This window comes from Nomascus leucogenys, chromosome 22a, assembly GCF_006542625.1.
Source record: "Nomascus leucogenys isolate Asia chromosome 22a, Asia_NLE_v1, whole genome shotgun sequence".
Lineage (NCBI taxonomy): Eukaryota > Metazoa > Chordata > Mammalia > Primates > Hylobatidae > Nomascus > Nomascus leucogenys.
In genome coordinates, this window is record NC_044402.1 from 57,181,191 (window position 1) to 57,202,794 (window position 21,604).

Here is a 21,604-nt window from a genome sequence, read left to right on the forward strand (position 1 = left end):
AAGAAGAGGCACTCAGCGATGAAAAACATGAGAAAAAAAAATGGTTCTTTTCTATGTCCCTTGAACTTCTGTGTGATAACGTGTTCCATTAGGATATTACATACAAGCTGTGAGGTAGCCCATAAAACCACTACCTGGACAGGGAGGAAGGATCTTGAGCTTAGAAGTCAGAGTGCTCGCCAGCAAAGAGAATAGCCTAAACTCTCACATCTTACTTTTCCTTCCCAATTTCTAGGCCTGACCTATGATGAAGTCATCAGCTTTGTGCCACCACCCCTTGACCAAGAAGAGATGGAGTCCTGAGCACCTGGTTTCTGTTCTGTTGATCCCACTTCACTGTGAGGGGAAGGCCTTTTCACGGGAACTCTCCAAATATTATTCAAGTGCCTCTTGTTGCAGAGATTTCCTCCATGGTGGAAGGGGGTGTGTGTGCGTGTGCGTGCGTGTTAGTGTGTGTGCATGTGTGTGTCTGTCTTTGTGGGAGGGTAAAACAATATGAACAAACTATGATCACAGTGACTTCACAGGAGGTTGTGGATGCTCCGGGGCAGCCTCCACCTTGCTCTTCTTTCTGAGGGTTGGCTCAGGCAGACAAGAGTTGCTGTCTTTTTAGGAATATGTTCAATGCAAAGTAAAAAAATATGAATTGTCCCCAATCCCGGTCATGCTTTTGCCACTTTGGTTTCTCCTGTGACCCCATCTTGACGGTGGGGCGTAGACTTGACAACATCCCACAGTGGCACGGAGAGAAGGCCCATACCTTCTGGTTGCTTCAGACCTGACACCGTCCCTCGGTGATACGTACAGCCAAAAAGGACCAACTGGCTTCTGTGCACTAGCCTGTGATTAACTTGCTTAGTATGGTTCTCAGATCTTGACAGTGTATTTGAAACTGTAAATATGTTTGTGCCTTAAAAGGAGAGAAGAAAGTGTAGATAGTTAAAAGACTGCAGCTGCTGAAGTTCTGAGCCGGGCAAGTCGAGAGGGCTGTTGGACGGCTGCTTGTGGGCCCGGAGTAATCAGGCAGCCTTCAGAGGCGGTCATGTGTGCATGTGAGTGCATGCGTATATGTGCGTCTCTCTTTCTCCCTCACCCCCAGGTGTTGCCATTTCTCTGCTTACCCTTCACCTTTGGTGCAGAGGTTTCTTGAATATCTGCCCCAGTAGTCAGAAGCAGGTTCTTGATGTCATGTACTTCCTGTGTACTCTTTATTTCTAGCAGAGTGAGGATGTGTTTTGCACGTCTTGCTTTGAGCATGCACAGCTGCTTGTCCTGCTCTCTTCAGGAGGCCCTGGTGTCAGGCAGGTTTGCCAGTGAAGACTTCTTGGGTAGTTTAGATCCCATGTCACCTCAGCTGATATTATGGCAAGTGACATCATCCTCTCTTCAGCCCCTAGTGCTATTCTGTGTTGAACACAATTGATACTTCAGGTGCTTTTGATGTGAAAATCATGAAAAGAGGAACAGATGGATGTATAACATTTTTATTCATGCCATCTGTTTTCAGCCAACTATTTTTGAGGAGTTATCATGGGAAAGATCAGGGCTTTTCCCAGGAATATCCCAAACTTCGGAAACAAGTTACTCTCTTCACTCCCAATAACTAATGCTAAGAAATGCTGAAAATCAAAGTAAAAAATTAAAGCCCATAAGGCCAGAAACTCCTTTTGCTATCTTTCTCTAAATATGATTACTTTAAAATAAAAAAGTAACAAGGTGTCTTTTCCACTCCTATGGAAAAGGGTCTTCTTGGCAGCTTAACATTGACTTCTTGGTTTGGGGAGAAATAAATTTTGTTTCAGAATTTTGTATATTGTAGGAATCCTTTGAGAATGTGATTCCTTTTGATGGGGAGAAAGGGCAAATTATTTTAATATTTTGTATTTTCAACTTTATAAAGATAAAATATCCTCAGGGGTGGAGAAGAGTTGTTTTCATAACTTGCTGAGTTTCAGGCATTTTGTTCTACGTGAGGACTCCTATATTTAAGCCTTTTGTGTAATAAGAAGGTATAAAGTCACTTCCAGCGTTGGCTGTGTGACAGAATCTTGTATTTGGGCCAAGGTGTTTCCATTTCTCAATCAGTGCAGTGATACATGTACTCCAGAGGGACAGGGTGGACCCCCTGAGTCAACTGGAGCAAGAAGGAAGGAGGCAGACTGATGGCGATTCCCTCTCACCCGGGACTCTCCCCCTTTCAAGGATAGTGAACGTAAAGGCCTCATCTTTATTGCAGTTCAAATCCTCACCATCCACAGCAAGATGAATTTTATCAGCCATGTTTGGTTGTAAATGCTAGTGTGATTTCCTACAGAAATACTGCTCTGAATATTTTGTAATAAAGGTCTTTGCACATGTGACCACATATGTGTTAGGAGGCTGATGCTCCGGAAGCCTGGACTCTAAGCTGGAGCTCTCGGAAGAGCTCTTCGGTTTCTGAGCATAATGCTCCCATCTCCTGATTTCTCTGAACAGAAAACAAAAGAGAGAATGAGGGAAATTGCTATTTTATTTGTATTCATGAACTTGGCTGTAATCAGTTATGCCATATAGGATGTCAGACAATACCACTGGTTAAAATAAAGCCTATTTTTCAAATTCAGTGAGTTTCTCAAGTTTATTATATTTTTCTCTTGTTTTTATTTAATGCACAATATGGCATTATATCAATATCCTTTAAACTGTGACCTGGCACACTTGTCTGACAGATTTTAATACTGCTCCTAACATTTAGAAAATGTTGATAAAGCTTCTCAGTTGTACATTTTTTGGTGAAGAGTATCCAGGTCTTTGCTGTGGATGGGTAAAGCAAAGAGCAGATGAACGAGGTATTAAGCATTGAGGCCTGTCTTATCTACACTCGACTGTAAGAGTGGCCGAAACGACAGGGCTCAGCAGACTGTGGCCTGAGGGCCAAATCTGGCCCACCACCTGTTTCGTGTAGCCTGCTAAGAATGGCGTTTACATTTTTAAATGGTTGGGAAAGAAAAAAAAAAGAAGTAGTAGATTTTGTAGCATGTGAAAAGTAATGTAAAATTTAAATTCCAGTATCCATAAATAAAGTTTTATGAGAACAGAACCACATTCATCTGTTTATGTATTGTCTGTGGCTGCTTTTGTGCTACAGTGACAGAGGCAAATAGTTGCAGCAGAGACTATAGGACCTCCAAAATGTCAACCATTTACCTTCTGGCCCTTTAGAGAAGTCAGCTGACCCTTGGCCCAGGGCTACAGTTTTCTCATCTATAAAGTGAAGTTCAGATTTTTTTCATCTTTGACATTCGGGACTATCTATAAGCCATATATTTTTATTGTAAAACTGCCAGAGAGAAGGTTTGGTTTGTATATAGATATGTGTACATTGTTTGTAAGCTTTTAGGCGAATGTATTTTATGACTTTGTCTTAGCTGGCTACGGTCCTTGAAAATACTCTTCAGAATGACTGAATTGCATCACAGGATGAAAGAGCCACGGGGTCTCACAGCTGAGTTCTCAGGGACTTTGCTGATGTGCTTCCTTTCTTGGTGTCCTTGGAATGACACCCAGCAGGTGTCCCAGGTGGATTGTGGGGCTCAGCCTATGAGGATATTGAGAGTTGTTTTTGTCCAGGCCCTGGCTGGCAGCTGGGAATGAAGGCAGTGATCGAAGGCAGACCAAGCATAGTCTCCTTTCTATCCTCAGTGACTTCATAAGGAGGTGAGAGAAAAGGGCCCTGGTTGTTACATGGGGTCCTTTAGCTCCTGTAAGAATCAGACAGTTGGCCGGGCATGGTGGCTCACACCTGTAATCTCAGCACTTTGGGAGGCTGAGGCGGGCGCATCACGAGGTCAGGAGATCGAGACTATCCTGGCTAACATGGTGAAACCCCGTCTCTACTAAAAATACAAAAAATTAGCTGGGTGTGGTGGCGCACGCCTGTAATCCCAGCTATTTGGGAGGCTGAGGCAGGAGAATGGTGTGAACTGGGGAGGCGGAGCTTGCAGCAAGCCGAGATCGTGCCACTGCACTCCAGCCTGGGTGACAGAGCGAGACTCTGTCTCAAAAAAAAAAAACAAAAGAATCAGATGGTTGTAGGGAGTATTTTACCTTCACATACCAGACATGAGAACAGCCTTCCTCCTAGGCTTCTGAGAAGAGGGCCTGCTTAGTCCAAGGAGAGCTGACACCAGAAAAAGCTCCCCTGAAGTGAATCCACTTAAAACGGGGACCAAAATTTCATAGTATGTGGTGGACACTGGGGAATAGGGGAAACCTGAATGGAACTTTAATCATGAAAATGGAACAAAATGACAAAAGCATGTTCATAATTTTAAAGATATATTAATTCTGACAAAGAAGGAAATTAAGTTGTTTTCGAAGTGAAACTGATTTTGTATCTTGCAATATTCTCATTTGATTTTTGCAACATGATCATAGAAGGAAGTTTTGCAAAAATATTTGAGGGCTTCATCAGTTTTCAGAGGGCCTCTTGATATTTTGATATTCACATTCTTTTTTATAAGGATCTATTGGTGATCACCTCAACTTTCCTTTTATTGTTAACTGGTCTGAGTCTGTCACCCACTTTTCAGAGCTTTTGCTTAAGGTTTGAGCAGTTTTCTAGCATTATTTATCAACTTCATCAAATCCACCACCATTTGCAATATTTGTGATTATTGCAATTAAGTTGCATTCTATTTGTGTCATTTGTCATATGCTTACAATATAACCATAGAGACTAACAGAAGACCAGAATACAGTGGGCAGGATAAATACTTTGGCTTCAGGTACTTAAGAAGCAAAGAGGGACTAACTTTTTATAAATAGCTCGTTAGTGAATGTTTTCACATTGGGATGACTTTCACTTCTCTATATAATTTGGTAGCTGCAAGGACTTGGCTAATGAATATGCAAATAATAAAGACCCCCTTTTATTTATAATGCAGATATGTTTTAATAATGTACATGCCCTTTGAACTTAGCATTTACACTTCTCAGAAGTCTTCAGCCTGAGCAACATAGCTGGGGACTGTTTTAAATTAAGATTTTTTAAATTAGCCAGGTGTGGTGGCACATGCCTTATAGTCCCAGCTGCTTGGGAGGCTGAGGTGGGAGGATCTCTTGAACCCAGGAGTTCAAGGCTGCAGTGAGTCATGGTTGTGCCACTGCATTCCAGCCTGGGTGACATAGACCCTGTCTCAAAAAAAAAAAAAGGTCTTAAGTGCACAAAGTAGAATGTTTTTCAGTGTCACATTCTTTGTACAGCAAAATACTAGAAGTAAGCCACATATCTATGAATAAGGACTTGATTGAATAAGATGGTCAACTGTGCAGTGGAATACCGTGCAGCTAGGCATGGATAGATGTGCAACATACATTGTGAAGGAGAAAAAGTCAGTGGCAAACTGTAGTATCCTGGCCCCCTTTTTTGTTGATAGGTAATGCTGGGCTAGGAAATGAATATACATTGAACTGTTAGCAACCATCTCTAGGCAATGGGATTGTGCCCTTTAATTTTTATGCTATTTCTGTAATGTGTACCTTTTTTTACACTGAGAGTTTTGTTTTGTTTTGTGATCAGAAGAAACTTTTTCTTTTGTTTTTTAATGAGAAAGGTGTTTAAAGTCTATGTGACCTGGGAAACCATTCTCAAATTTCAGTTTTGCCAGGGCTAGAGCCCAACCTTTCAAGGCAGGAGAACAGTTGCTGGAAAGAAATTGCACCCAGCTGTTAGGCCTCTGGCAGGCAAAGCCGCACCAGTACTTTGTAGTGGGATTCTCCACCCCGCTGGGAGGGTTTGGTGGTTTCTTCTTCAGTAGAAGGGTGTATTTTAAGGATCTTAAGCAGGATTTTCCAATTTTGGCACTATTGACATCTCAGACCAGATACTTATTTGTTGTGGAAGCTGTCCTGTGCAGTGTAGGGTGTTAGGCAGCATCCCTGGCCTCTACACACTAATGCCAGTAGCACACATGCTCCCTTCCCCCAGTTGGGATAGCCAGAGATGTCTCCAGACGTTGTTGCCAAATGGCCTCTGGAGAACAAAATCATCCCTAGTTGAAAACCACGAATCTAACACTTCATCCCTCCTAGTCTTGCAGAACACCAAAGCCTCTTTTCTTGAAAAAAGAGTTAACACCCACTAGCCTGTTGTAACTTAAAGAAGTAGTTTGGTGGCCGGGCATGGTGGCTCACGCCTGTAATCCCAGCACTTTGGGAGTCCGAGGTGGGCGGATCACCTGAGGTCAGGAGTTGAAAACCAGCCTGGCCAACATGGTGAAACCCTGTCTCTACTAAAAATACAAAAAATTAGCCGGGCTTGGTGGTGGGCACCTGTAATCCCAGCTACTCTGGAGGCTGAGGCAGGAGAATCGCTTGAACCCAGGAGGTGGAGGTTGCAATGAGCGGAGATGACACCACGGCACTCCAGCCTGGGCAACAAGAGTGGAACTCTGTTTAAAAAAAAAAAAAAAGTAGCTTGGCATCTTGGAGGAAAAGTACAAATTGTAAAGGCCTTTTTAGACTCAAATACACATTTTTAGAGGAAATATGTTTGGTACTGAATTAAGGTCATTTCATTTCTTAAACAAAACAAAACAGTAGGTGTAGATTTGAGTAAATTAAGTTATCCTTTGTTCAGAAGCTCTTTGCCGTTTTCCACAGGCAGAAAATCTGGTAATTAAACTGGGGGTATGACTACAAGATTTTCTTAGACCAGTAAGGAAATAACAAACCTCAATGTGCCTGGTATGTTGTGGACACTCAAGATACTGGTTAGTCTGCATCTCACGAGTTGACACTGGGCATCGAGGCTGTCTTGTTAGGGGGAGTTTGCAGCCTTCTCCATCTGGGAACAGTGTGTGCCTCTAAAGCCAATTGGGAAGAGAGCTCCTGAGTACAAATGGTCCTGAGGCAGTTTCTGGAAAACCCATTATTGAAGCCATAGGCTGTGGTCTAAGTACTCATAGCCAGTGGGATAATGTTATATTGCAGAGTTATTTGGGTAGTTCAATTTAAGGAAGGTGCTTTGTTTAGAAGTTGTTGTTAAGTTAAATAAGGAATTAACCTTCAGTTTGCAATTAAAAATAAAAATTATGCCACCACCATTTGAGTGTCAGTTGCAGCAAAAAATAAGAAGATGTAAAACCACAGACCCAGTCTAGATTCTTAACAAAAACCAGTGGTTCTAAACTCTTGTCAGATCTATTACCCTTTGCATAACTAATGTTTCATAATACCTCTTTTATAATCCTGAGGTGAAATTCATAGGTAATTCACACAATTTCAAAGAAAATATAATGATCTAATATAAATGACAAAGGAAAAATACGAATACATTTCCGTATGTAACTGCTGGCTGGGCATGGTGGCTCACACCTGTAATCCCAGCACTTTGGGAGGCTGAGGCGGGCAGATCACTTGAGGTCAGGAGTTCAGGATGAGTCTGGCCAACATGGTGAAACCTGTCTCTACAGAAAATTTTTAAAATGTTAACTGGAGCGGGGCGCAGTGGCTCACACCTGTAATCACAGCACTTTGGGAGGCTGAGGCAAGTGGATCACTCGCCCTCCTGGCGAACATGGTGAAACCCCATCTCTACCAAAAATACAAAATCAGTACAAGATAGAAAAATTAGCTGTGGTGGCGCACGCCTGGGTCCCAGCTACTCAGGAGGCTGAGGCAGGAAAATTGCTTGAACCCGGGAGGCAGAGCTTGCAGTAAGCTGAGATCATGCCACTGCACTCCAGCCTGGGTAACAGAGTGAGACTCCGTCTCAAAAAAAAAAAATAAATAATGAAAAAATAAAAAGTTATCTGGACATGGTGGCACACACCTGTAGTCCCAGCTACTAAGGAGGCTGAGGCAGGAAGATTGCTTAAGCCGTGGAGGTTGAGGCTGCAGTGAGCCATGATCATTCCACTGCACTCCAGCCTGGGTGACACTCTAGAGTGAGACACTGCCTAAAAAAAAAAAAAAAAAAAAAAAAAAAGTAAATTCTCAGGCATAACTACATAAAAGAAATAATGAAGTAGTTAGATGCTTGTACCTATGCATAGAATCACCTTGAATATGACAGCTCCAAATGCATACTGATACAGTTGTGTTGTCTTGGCAACTCAGATACCATAGCTGACTGCTGTCAGTCATGATTTTTCTGAAACTGGTAAGCAACTCTTAGTAAAATTTCAAAAAAACAATTAGAATCTTTTGTTTTTTGGACAGGGTCTCAGTCTGTTGCCCAGCCGGGAGAACTTTTTCATTTACTCAGTTGTGATCCTGGGAAATTTGAGTATATTAATACGCAGAAAAGTATTTGTTTTATATGTAAAACCAAGTTACAGTCTAGGCTCAGATAATCATAAATAGTTTTTTCCACCTTCATGAATGTCCAGCAGGATGTTTGTAACGTGAAGCAATTCTTGTTAAGAATCCCACTCTGCACAGTGGCCCGTGCATGCTCATATCAGTAATTCTCCTGATCAGTATGATAACCAAAAATGGCCCCAGAGATTTCAGTGCACCCGCTGAGAATTGCTGACAGATCAAATGACTCTGGGACACCTGGAGTCCTAAGAAGTGAAACCTCCACAATGCAGGACAGACCTGGCTCCCTATTGTCTTCCTTCCTTCCTTCACCTCCTTCCCCCTACTTTCCTTACCTCCCTACTAAAAAGTAGTTATTTTAATGAACTGCTACTGTATGTTAAGCAATTTACATTCTTGCATATTCTATACAAGTAATGTCTCTTTCTCAGTCACGTTACAACTGAGGCTAGATTCAACAGACTATCCTGGTATCAACGTTGAAAGACTCCTGGTTCCAAAGAGTTTTATAGCATTGGTGTTAGACACACCTCTTTTGGTTTTTTTTTTTTAAAGAAAACTTAAAAAAATTAATTCAGCATAATTTCCATAAGGACTCCCTGGCTGCTGCTGGCCAAATTGGGGAGGAGTCCATGGCAGCCACAGCCAGGCACTTGGTGCCTTATCTTGTTCAGCACACACTGGGTCTGTCTCCCTAGTTCCAGCCCCCTTGCCCTCGCTTCTCTACTCATCTGGGATAGAAATGCACCTCCAGTCCTCTGAAGAGAAACTACCTTTTCCATCTTGCAGCCAAAAGGGCTCAAGCCAGCACTCGCTTTGTATGTCCTAGAAGATTAACATGCTTCCCTCTGGCTCTCCTCTATAGCACTGCTCTAATGGGACAAGGTCATTGTGTGCTCTTGCTTTCTCTCCTGGTCTTTGGGCATGATAGTCCCTCTCTCTAGAACTCTCTTCCTCCTCCTCATTCCTCTGAGCTAATGTATTTGTTCTTCTGTTCAGCCTTGACATTTCTCCCTCGGTAAATCCCTGACCATTCCCGAGCCTGGATTAGCTGTGTCTTCTGCGTGCACCCTGTAATCTTCTGGAATGATCATTGGTGGCACCGATCACACTGCTTTATCATTGCTTGCTGTTTGTACCACCTGCTCAAAAAGGAAAAACATACAAAGGTTAAGGATACAGGCTCTGGAACCTTTGATGTGATTAAGTAATTTGCCCAAGATTGTACCAATAGTAGAGAGTGGGGCTGTGAGGACTAAATGAGTTAAGACATGAAAAACCCTGAGCATACAGTAAATGCTAAATACTGGCTTAAGGCTGCATGTCATCGAAGACAGATCATGTCTTGTTCACTATGGTGTCCCTGTCACCTAGCTTGGTACCTGGCACACAGTAGGCATTCAGTCCTTACTGACCGAGTCAGTAAGTGACTGTCAGCTTTTATCCCTTGCAGATCACCTTGTCTTTTGCTTCCTGTTTTTACAATCAATAGTCTTTAGAAGCAAAGATCATTTAAAGAAAGAAACCAAAAACGTATGGGTTGTCTGCCTTGCCTAAGAAATGGTGCTGTGTGGAATTTCCTTGTTTAAGAAGAGACACGTGTTAGAAGAATTGGCTTCTGATTCTCTTTGCTATGTCTTGCTGTGTAATTCAGGTTGGATGCACAGCAATTTAATGAATTAGAACAAGAACAAAAAGATTATTGAAAGTGGCTGATGGCCATGATCTAGATAATTCCTACTGTGTCCCCATCCATCTGCCACTTTAAAATGAAAACAGCAAGGCAAAAGAAAGATAATTGGAAGGCATTATGGTGTCTTGCACCCTCATTCAGCCATTCTACAAATATCTATTAGGTACCTTCCACCTGTCAGGTGCTGGGAATATGGGAAAGAATAAAAGTCAAATTCCTGTCCCCATGGAGTTATTCGTTGTTTTCATGGGAGAAGGCAGTGGTAAACAATGACTGTACCATCTCGCTGGCACCCCTAGAACAGAACATCTAAGCACCTGTTGCTGGAGGCCATTTCTGGGCCGGTGCACCTTTGATCCACCTCCCTGGCACTCAACTGACAGACAGTAGGATTTCTCGTGGCATCCAGGGCTGCATGTCCTCTTGGGTTACCTCGACCTGATCAGCTGGCTCCACTGTGTGTTTCCGGTGTGAGGTCACCATCCGCTGCCATTACACAAAGACCCACTTCCCCTGGGCCATTGCTCAAGTGTGACAGAGCTGGTTGTCCTGTATGGAAACTCAGCCACTCACAGCTCTGCCCAGTGAGACAGGCAATGACTATCTGATCATGGTTGCTGACACAGTGCTTGTGGTGGGGAGTGTCCCTATCTGGAGGCAAACAGCCGAGTGGCTGCTGTGCCCTCAACAAGCCCCACCCTGCTTCACGGTGAGGAAACAGCCCCCACCCAACCAGTCCTCTCCCCAGTCTCCAGTTGAGTCAGGTGCCCCCCTCCAGGTGTTTATGTAACTTGTGCTGATCTTACCCGGGTCAAAGCACTTACCACATTACTTTGTCTAACTACTACTCTTTCATGACACAAAACATATTTATTGTCGAAAATGTTTAAATGTAGTAGGTAACATCTATTATCCCACTACCTGGAAATAATAGCTGTTGACAGATTGGCATAACTCCTAGAAATTTTTTTAAATCTGGAAAAAAATACATCGCTTTTAAAATTCATTATTATTCAGTGATCTGTGTCAATAAATGGCATTGAAACAGCTGGATAGCCACTTTCCTCCTTCAGGCACAATCATTTCCAGACAGGTCAAAGATTTAAATGGAGAAAGGCTTTCAAAGAATGTCCCCAAACCTAGAAACCATGCAGGAAAAGGCAAATGAATTTGCCCATACAAAAACTGTAGAGCTTTCAAACATTGGCGTCCATTTGGCAGGGTTCAGTAAGGGCAGAAGCTGCACATAGCTGCAGTTCTAGGTAATTATTCTAGAACTTTCTAGAAGCTTTCTCATATGTCCACAAGGAACAGAGTACGGAGACTTTTCACTCGACATCATTTGTAATAGCAGGAAAAAATGGGAACAAACCTCCAACACCATCAATAGGGGAATAGGAAATAAACTGCAGTATGTATTTATACAATGAAATATTAAACAGCAGTGAAGACAAATGAACTAGAATGATTCCCCCACCACCACTCCAGACCCCTGATTTTGTCTCTGTCCCAGGAACAATAGGCAATGTCTGAAGACCTTTTTAGTTGTCACACTTGGAGGTGAGGGTGGTGAGTATCTAGTGGGTTGAGGCCAGAGATGCTGCTAAACATTTTGCAATGCACAGGACGACCCCCACAACAAGGAATTACCCAGCAAAAACATGTCAGCAGTGCCGAGGATGAGAAACGGAGATGACTCAACATCTTGGCAGATCTCACCAACAACCTCAAGTGAAGAAGGAGGCTGCAAAACGATCTATCTGACATCGTTTACAGATGCATACGTATACAGTAAAACTAAAAGCAGACGAGAATAATAAACACCAACTTGTAGAGGGGTCACCTCTAGGGAGGGAGAGAGGGCATGGAATCAGAGAGGGGCATGAAAGGGCTTCAGCTGTCAAGAGCCAGACAGCTTAGGTTCTAACCCCGGTTCCACCACTGACACTGTGTAACCTGCAGGTTGCTTGATCATTCGGGGCCTCAAGTTACCACAACTGTAAAATGGGATGATATTGATAATAGTGCCTTCTTCACAGGGTTGTGGTGAGGGTTAAATACGTTAACCAATGTAGAGCACTTAGAACAGTGTGTGGCTCATAGTAAGAACTGTATGTTTTTGTCACCGTTTTCATCATGATGATGAGTATCTATGATGTTCTATTTTTAAAATATCAGAAGTGAATATGGCATGTGTGTGAAACAGCTCAGCGTTCTGCCTTGACAAGGACCTTCACTCCTGCCACCCCACCAGCCAAGTGAATTTCACCCTCAGCACTGGGTCTGTATTTGTTAAGGCAGGCTATCCCGAACATACTCTCCAAATCTGAGACAACTCATCCAAGCAGTGTGTTTCCTTTTCCTCTCCCCCACCACCCCGCCGCCCCCCCATGATGCTGGAAACTTCTCTTTATTGATACAGATGATGAGCAATGCGGTGATAAGTGTGCGTCCCCCGGCTGTTTCGCGTTTTCACTAAATTGATGGCTATGGGATTACCGGATTAACAAGGTGCACATTTTGACACTTTGGCAGCATTGCCAAATGGTTCTCCTAAAAGCTTGCCCCAGTTTACACTCCCACCTCCGACGACAGTGTTACCGTTTCCTGTTGCTGCCCTCACTAGGGTAGGAGCTTCTCGAGCACAGGAACTGTGACATTTGTCCATGTATTCTCAATGTCTTGAGAGGTGCCTGGCAAAATTTGGTTGAATGGATTAAGGCTTTACCTTAATCACCAAGTAGGTAAGGAGGATAGAGAAAAATAAGACTCATGCCCTCAAGAACTTACAATTTAGGTTTGTTTGAAAGTTAACTGAGAATTCCAAGTCTAAGGGTGCTGGTGAGTGGCCTGGCAAAGCCAGCCCAGGAAGAGCTGCTGAGCAGGTTGTGAGGAACGAGGGTCCCCCCCCGCCCCATCCTTGGCAAAGCAGAGGAATGGCATTCCAGACGGGCCACAAACAGCTCAAGCAAAGACGTGGTGATAGGGATGAGGAAGGCACGCTTGCAGATGGCTAGAATGGAGGTTGCCTGGGCACAGACACCTTGGAGGATCCAATTAGCAAGAAAGGCAGGGCCCAACCGGATGCGGGCAAGCCTTGTCCAACTTAGACTAAGAAGTTTAAACTTTATCCTGGAGGCCACTGAGAGCTACCAGGGGTGGGGCGTTGTAGGGAGGCAAGGCTGTTCTGAAACAGGATTAGTCACAGCTGGGCTGCCACTGGCTGCCTGTCACACGGGAGCTGTGCTGCCTTCAAGCTGCCCAGCTGGAGCACCCTCTTTCCAGGTGACCAAAGCTGGATCCGGATGCCCCCTGGCTTAGGAAGGGCAGCCCTGGGCAAGTGTGAGGGAGTGAAGACCAGGCCTGAGAAGCAGGGAGAAGCTGTTTGTCAGGGGAGTGTAGTCACCAGGGTCAGGGTGGCTTCCCCTCCAGAGCCCCTTACTCATCCCTGTGGCCACACCTGTGCTCGGGCGGACAGTGACAGTGGTGTGCTGGAGCTCTCTCACTGTGACTCTTATTTTTTTAGAGACAGGGTCTCGCAATGTTCTTTCTACTTAATTTTATTTCTTAGAAAAGATTGGCCCTTCACAAGCATCATCCAGCACAGCTAAGCATAGTGGTTACTAGCACTGACCCTGGGCAGGACTACCTGGGCTTCACTCCCAGCTCTAGTGCTTACTAGCTGTGTGTCCTTGGGCAAGTCACTTCACCTCTCTGTGCCTCATTGTTATACATAAAATGGGGGATACTGTTAACCCATCTCATAGAGTCCTTAGGAGGATTAAGTTACATGTATGTAAAGCTCTTATAACAACTTTTGGGAAGTAATTAGTGCTCTTTCCCTGTTTATTAAATGCATATAATAGAAAATGAATGTATCCAGAGAGGCAGTCTGACTTACCTGAGGTCACACAGCAAATTAGAGACAGAGCTGGAATCAGAGCCCAAACCTCTGCCATGGCAGGTATCCCTGCTAGTCTTGTTTGGGGTTATCTGCCCCTGACCAGGGTCCATAGGGCTTCTGGGGAGGATCTATGTGTCCTGACATTGGATAGTTTACTTAGAAGGGGTGGAGCAAGGAGACCCTGTGGCCTCTGCCCTGGACAGGCAGGTTGTGGAGGTGGCCTCCAGGGTGCACAGCCTCTCCTGCCTGAGGCAGGCTACACACAGGAGTCCAGGCAGGACCTGACTCCATTACTGTGGTTTGTCAGGTCAGTACAGCAGAGACTGCCCCAGGCACGAAGGCGAGTTGGGCCTGCATATCAGCTGCACACAGACAGAGACGCAGCGATAACAAGGCTGCTGGGGAAAAGGCCCTGCTACATCCCTGCCATTCAGCCAGTCACCGGCTGCCAGGCACTCTTCCAGGTACTTGGAATTCAGTGATGAACAAAATAGACAAATCCCCTACCCTTGCCATTCTATTAGAGGGGGGCAGGCAATAAACAGGTACACAGGGCTTGAAGGACACGAGGCCAGGTAAGGCAGGTGAGCATGGCTTGTAATGAGGAGGTCAGGGGGACCTCAGAGGAGGTGACACATGAGCAGTCCTGAAGGACCAGAGGGAGCACCACGCATAATGCCTGCAACCTGGCATGTGTTGCTTCAGGAAACCCTCCTGGTAGCCCTGGCTATGCAAGTGACATTCTCCCATCTTACTGATGAGGAAGCGCCACCTGTAGCCACAAATGGAGTCACGAGATTCAGACTCAGCCCTGTCTCCCGGAACTCGGCTACCTCTCTACTGGCTCACAGGAGTACAAGCACGCTTCAAGAATGTGGACGTCATGAAGCCTGTGGAGGGGGAAGCAGGTGGTGTGCAGTGGGTGTCATGGGGAGAGGGATATGCACAGGGTTAGTGGGGTGAGTGGATCTAGAGTTCACTCGGGAACACCTCCTTGTAGATGTGAGTTTAGAGTTAAGCTTGGAAAGAAGGAAGGGAGGGAGAGAGGGAGGGAGGGAGAGAGAGAGAAGGGAGGGAGAGAGAGAGAAGGGAGGGAGAGAGGGAGGGAAGGAAAGAGGAAGGAAGGAAGGGCAGACAATTCCATAGGGAGAGGATCTGGCTCATCATGCAGAGCTTCAGTGGGAGTGGTGAGGAGGGCTGTCCACAGGGAGGAACTTGCTTTGGAGTGGACGTTTGGTGCAAATTCATGGCAAGAGAAGAGGCCTCAGATTCAGGTTGTACACTCTGGTTCTTTCACCACCATAGGAAGGTCCAGCCTCATGCTAGGACCTTGGGGGCCCCACAAGGATGAGGCCTCTAGGCCTTCCCTCAGGGAGCAAGGGAAGAACACAGCAAAATCAAAAACATCCTAGGACAGATTGTATCAGACTGAACAGTGACCACACATCCTCGGTCCCACCATTTGGGTCTTCAAGCCACATCTTCCTCCTATGGGTATAGTACCCAGAAGAGACACAAAACTCCTTGGTTCGTTCAGTCACTAAGTATTTACTGAGCAGCTACAAGGCTCAGCAGTGGGCAGAATACTGCCCTCGCCCTTACAGAGTCATTGTCCAGTGGTGGAGAGGGACATGTCACAGGAGACAATGCAGATTAATTAATATTATGCTGAATGCTACCAAGGACAAGGCCAAGATCAAACGGAGCGGAGGCCTGGGCACCAGACCTTCCCCCAGCCACATCTTTGTAGGGTGGAGTGGAGGGGGCTGACCTGTGGGCTGGGTGCAGGGAGGCAGGCCTTAGTGGTGGAGTGGAAAGGGGAGTGTGGACTGGACGGTGTGGGGAGGGAGGTGTGAAGAGGGGAAGCCTGTCATCCAGAACCCAGAAGGCTGGCTGAGAGGTGCCCGATTCACAGAGCTGTCCCCACCCCCATCTTCCACCAGGGGGTGCTAAAGCTGAGGGAGGGGAGAGAGGAGGAGGTGGAGGAGGTGCAGGGGAGTGGGGGAGGGTGCCTTTTCTTTCTTGTCTTGCTTCTCTCTCTCTCTCTCTCTCTCTCTGTCTCTCTCTCTCTGTCTCTCTCTCTCTCTCTCTGTCTCTCTCTCTCTCTCTCCCCCCCCTTCCTCCTTCCCACCCTCCCTCCCTTCCTTCCTTTCCTTCCTTCCTGCCTTCCTTTCCTTCTTTTTGAAATGGAGTTTCACTCTTGTTGCCCAGGCTGGGGTGCAGTGGCACGATCTCGGCTCACTGCAACCTCCACGTCCCAGGTTCAAGTGATTCTCCTGCTTCAGCCTCCCGAGTAGCTGGGATTACAAGCAAGCACTACCATGCCCGGCTAATTTTTGTATTTTTAGTAGAGATAGGCCAGGCAGGTCTCGAACTCCTGACCTCAGGTGATCTGCCCGCCTCGGCCTCCCAAAGTGCTGGGATTACAAGCATAAGCCACCGCACCTGGCTGGTGGTGCCTTATCTTTTGCTGCTGGGATGGATGTTCTGCTCGAGCCCTAAGTCTGCTGACCAGCCCTTGCCCCTGAGAAGGGGAAGAGGTAATGGGGAGACAAGGTTGGGGAGATGGCCTCGCAGGAGGAGCCCAGCACCCCATCAAGTTTCCAGAGGCTGGCTGGGCTCGGTGGCTCAGGCCTGTAATCCCAGCACTTTGGGAGGCCGAGGCAGGCGGATCGCCTGAGTTCAGGAGTTCGAGACCAGCCTGGCCAACATGGTGAAACCCTGTCTCTACTAAAAATACAAAAATTAGCTGGCCATGCCTGTAATCCCAGCTGCTCAGGAGGCTGAGGCAGGAGAATTGCTTGAACCTGGGAGGCGGAGGTTGCAGTGAGCCGAGATCGCGCCACTGCACTCCAGCCTGAGTGACAGAGCAAGACTGTCTCAAAAAGAAAAAAAAAAAAGTTTCCAGAGGTCAGTAAGGTGTCCCGGCACTCTAAGCTGTTCCCCTGAGGGACTTACCAGAGGCTGCTGGAGTAGGGAAGTAATGGGCACAGGAGGAATGAGGCTGGGTGCCTGGTCTGCAGGGTCAAGTGTCCCCTGTGGGGTTTGGAAGGCAGGCACCTGCTCTTTCCCCAGATGTCCGCTGGGCTCACTCCCAGACCCATTCAAGGGTTGCTCAAATGTTGCCTCCGCAGAGAGACCTTCCCTGATCAAATAAGACTCATTAGTCCTTTAGATCCTTACTCTGCCTTATTTTCTTCATAGCACTTAATACCACCTGCCACTACATTTAGTTGAACCATATGGAAGTATTAAATACCAGCATTTTAAATTATTTGTTTAGTTGAGACAAGGTCTCGCTCTGTTGCCCAGGCTGGAGTGCAGCTCAGTGCAGCCTCGACCTCCCAGGCTCAAGTAATCCTCCCACCCCAGCCTCCTGAGTAGCTGGGACCACAGGCGTGTGCCACCATGCTTGGCTAATTTTTATTATTATCATTGTTAGTAGAAACAGGGTTTCACCATGTTGTCCAGGCTGGTCTCAAACTCCTGGGCTCAAGTGATCCTCCCACCCCAGCCTCCCAAAGTGCTGGGATTACAGCCATGAGCTACCATGCCCAGCCAACAAATAAATGTTGAATGAATGGGTCAATGAATCCTTGGGCTGAGGATCTGGCAAAAAACTTAATAGAGGAGTTGGATGTGAGTTGGAGCTGACTCTCACCAAGGGGACCATTTCTGGGGCAGGGACTGGACAGCCAAAGGGCAGGGGCTGGGGTTGGGCAGCTGGAGTACCCAGGCGGAGCTGACACAGTCCACTGGGGAAGGAGCCTCTGGCGAGACCTACTGTGTGCCAGGCACTGAATTGGACACTTTTCTAGTCATCTCTTTTAGTCTTCACAACAGCCCTGTAACATGGGTCTTATCACCCACTCTCGTTTTACAAATGAGAAAACTGAGGCTTAGAGGAGCCAACTAACTTGTCTAAGATCACACAGCTTACCACGCCACAGAGCAGCCCACACCTGCAGTCTTTCTTCTGCATCTCCCTGTCTCCTTGCAATTTTGCTTGTTTCATGGAGTCTTGAAAGCCCCAAAAGAGCATGAGAATCTCTAGAGCTGGGGCCAGAGCTCTAGGGCTCCCTGGCCTGTCCCACCCTCATAGGACCCCAGATGTGTCATGCTTTTTCATTTCTGTGGCGGTCTCGTGGTGAGGAGGTTCATGCTGCTCCTGCCATTTGGGACAGACAGGGTGGCTGCTGTGCTCGTGGGGCAAGACGGTGTCTGGGTGGCCAGGATAGGGGACATGACAGTCTCATAGTTATGTGGGGCTTTTGTCTTTATCTCTAAGAAACCAGTCATCAATTCCCACACCATGTCTCTGCCTGCAGAGGCTCACAGGCTAGCTAGGAAGACAATGCAACAACAGCAGCCACTTCTCAGGCACTTGCTGGGCACCAGGCATTCTAGTTGGCAGTTAAATGTGCAGACTTAGGAGCCAGATGCCAGGTATGAAGATCATGTTCACCACTTTCTTAGTTATGTGTGACCTTGGGCAAATTACTTAACCTCTCTGGGCCTCAGTCTCTCCATCTGTACCAGGGGAATAATATTGGAATAGATCAAAGCAGCCCTGACATCTGGGAGCTGCCTGTTCCTATCAGCCAGGACTTGGTTGCTTAGAGCTGTCCAGCCTGGTGCAATTCGGTCTTGCTGTGCTGAACATAGACGATTTCACAGACATCAGTATAGAACAAGGCCATCCATGACCAGGGCAGACTAAGACAAAAATGAAACTACTCCTTTATCATATCTGAACACAGACAAAACATGAATATTGTCAAACCACAGAATTGACCCAAATCCCACTGTAGAGCGAAGCTGAGTGGAGGCCGCTGGTTTACCAGCTGTAGCTTCGGCCTTGCTCTAGTCTGCTTTCCTTCTTGGCAAGATGTATTAAGACTCCCAATCATAGTATTACCTCCACTTCCTGACAGCATCAACCCAGAAGAAAGCCTCGCTTCCTTAACTGCTCCCCAGTCACCTAACACAACTCCAAACATTAGACTAAGTCCTTTCTGATGCCCCCTTCCTGGGACGCCCCATGATCGCCATGGTGCATGCTCTCCCTTGCTGCAACGAGTCATCAGCTCAGCTTGTTCACCCACACATGTGTTTCTCTGGTTGGAGGCATTGAAAGTTCCTACCTCATTGGGTTGTTGTGAGGAATATGTACTTGAAATAATACAATCCTAAAGCTCTTTCAATATGCTTGCCATACTTTAATATTATCCCCATTTCACAAGGAGGACACTGAAGCTCAGAGAGAGCACCAAACTTTGCCCAAGGTCACACAGCTGGTGATGACAGAGAAGGGATGTAAATTCAGGCCTCATTCCAAAGCTAGTTTCCTGAATCCCTGCCTCCACGCTCATAGGGCAGAAACCAACAAGACAACCTTGGGTTGGTGTCTGGAGAGGAGAAGAGCAAAGGGCCCTTGGAACTCAAAAAAGCCTCAGGCTGGAGAGGCAGGGTATACAGGATGACCTGAGTGACCCTCTCCTCCTCCCCTCCCTTTCATGACTCCCCAGCTGGATCCTCCAAGGACTCCCTCCCAGACTGCCTGGCTGCTGAGTAATGCAGGGCCAGTCAGGCCCAGAGTAGGGGTCAGTGTCAGCAGAGTTGGAGGCCTGAGTCACTTCCTGACCCTTGCTCAAGAGCATCCGGAGCCACAGCCAGAGTGGCCACTCGTGCCCTCGGAAGATCGCACCCACTTGGGCAACGAGCACGTCCTTGGTATCCCCACCTTCCTGGGCTCACCTCTGCCCCACTCAGGTGTTTAAGACGTGCAGCAGAGAGGCGCCATCCTGACCTGGTGCCACCTCCTAGCCCCTTTCCTTACTGGATCCTCAAACCAGAAGAAAACCTGAATCTCTGAGGTCACTTACTCTCTTTTGCCTGCGTCCAGCCTAAAATCTGCCTTCCAGGACCCCACCCCAACTTCAGAATCAAGGTACCTTGCACTGGTGCCACTGATCCCAAAGGTCCAAAACTCCTGCAGCACTCACAGGCAAACAACCCCGTTCCTTAGGCTCCCATGGGGTCTCAGGGCCAGAGTAGGGGGTGGGGGAGGGAAAAGGCTGGGGAAAATATCAGATACCCCAGGGCAGGATGGACTGAGGGAGACACGGTTGGATCAGTAGACATGTCTTTATGATGTGGGCAAGGCCATTTCCTTTGAGGAGCAATTCTCTCAACTCTAGGCCACTGCATAGCCTCGCTGCCAAGAGCAGGGACTCTAGAACCAGGCTGTACTTGCTTTCACCCAGCTCTGCCCTTACCAGCTGTGTTACCTTGGGCAAATTACTTAGCCTCTCTGTACCTCGGGTTCGTCATCTCTACAATGAGGATAATCATAGTACTGACTCATAGGCCTCTTAGCAGGATTAAGTGAGTTATATAAAACACTTAATGACTGGCACATGGCAAACACAAGTGTTTATTAAATGACTCTTTTACATCTAATGGGCTGACTCCTCCATTCATTCTCCACACATTTGCTGATCTATTGCCATGTGCCAGAAATGAAAAAGACAGATTGCCTGACTGAAATAATGGCGGGTGTTGTTGTGTGATGCCGGCACCCCACCCTCACCTCAGAATGATATTCCAGGCCATGCCTGAGGCTGCAGGTCTGCCCGGGAGGGTTTGGGGCACAGAGTTTGGGGGCTGCAGACTCCCTAGTGTGGACCCACAGCTTGCCGTAAGCCCCTAGCAAGTTTCTCTCCTCGTTCAATAGACCTTCTCTCTTTTTGACAAAGTGAAGCAGGTGGCCCCTGCCCCTTCCACAGCCCCATGCCTGGGCCAGAGAGGGGTTGGACAAGTCAGGCTGGGCATCTAGAGCCCTTGCAGCCATTTCCTCCCCCCACCTCCCCACCTTGCTCCTCAGAGGCCTTTGTGGTTTGAGCATAGAATCTCCATCAGGCTTCACAGGCCACCAGACAGGTGGCAAGGGCCCCAATTAGTCATTGTCCTTATAGAGCCTTAGGAAGTCTACCGAAGCTGTGTTCAAAACTGCACATTTGGGCCAGGTGCAGTGGCTCACTTCTGTGATCCAAACACTTTGGGAGGCTGAGGTGGGCAGATCACCTGAGGTCGGGAGTTGAAGACCAGCCTGGCCAACATGGTGAAACCCCGTCTCTACTAAAAGTACAAAAATTAGCCAGGAGTGGTGGTGTGCACCTGTAGTCTCAGCTACTAGGGAGGCTGAGGCAAGAGAATTGCTTGAACCTGGGAGGCGGAGGTTGCAGTGAGATGAGATGGCGCCACTGCACTCCAGCCTAGGTGATAGAGTGAGACTCCATCTCAAAAACAAACAAAAATCCTGCACATTTGAACCTGCATGGATATTTGGTATTATAGAATTAGTGCTATTAATTTTAGGTTTAAGAATGTATTGTGGGCCAGGCGTGGTGGCTCACGCCTGTAATCCCAACACTTTCGGAGGCCGAGGTGGGTGGATCACGAGGTCAGGAGTTCAAGACCAGCCTGGCCAAGATGGTGAAACCCCGTCTCTACTAAAAATACAAAAATTAGCCGGGCGTGGTGGCAGGCACCCGTAATCCCAGCTACTTGGGAGGCGGAGGCAGAGAATTGCTTGAACCCGGGAGGTGGGGGTTGCAGTGAGCCGAGATCGCACCACTGCACTCCGACAGAGTCTCAAAAAAAAAATATATATATATAGTGTATATATATAGTATATATAG

The 21,604-nt window shown here is 46.8% G+C and overlaps 1 protein-coding gene across 3 annotated transcripts in view; it reads left to right on the top strand.

The window, feature by feature from the left end:
• The window catches only part of MAPK14 (mitogen-activated protein kinase 14), an 83,701-nt gene extending 81,099 nt beyond the window's left edge, over nucleotides 1-2,602 (top strand). For all 3 annotated transcript variants that reach the window (XM_030804250.1, XM_030804251.1, XM_030804252.1), the window contains exon 12: nucleotides 236-2,602. In XM_030804250.1, the coding sequence (XP_030660110.1) occupies nucleotides 236-303 (68 nt within the window). In that variant the 3' untranslated portion in view covers nucleotides 304-2,602. The remainder of the gene's footprint in view (nucleotides 1-235) is intronic.
• Nucleotides 2,603-21,604: the final 19,002 nt, after the last annotated feature.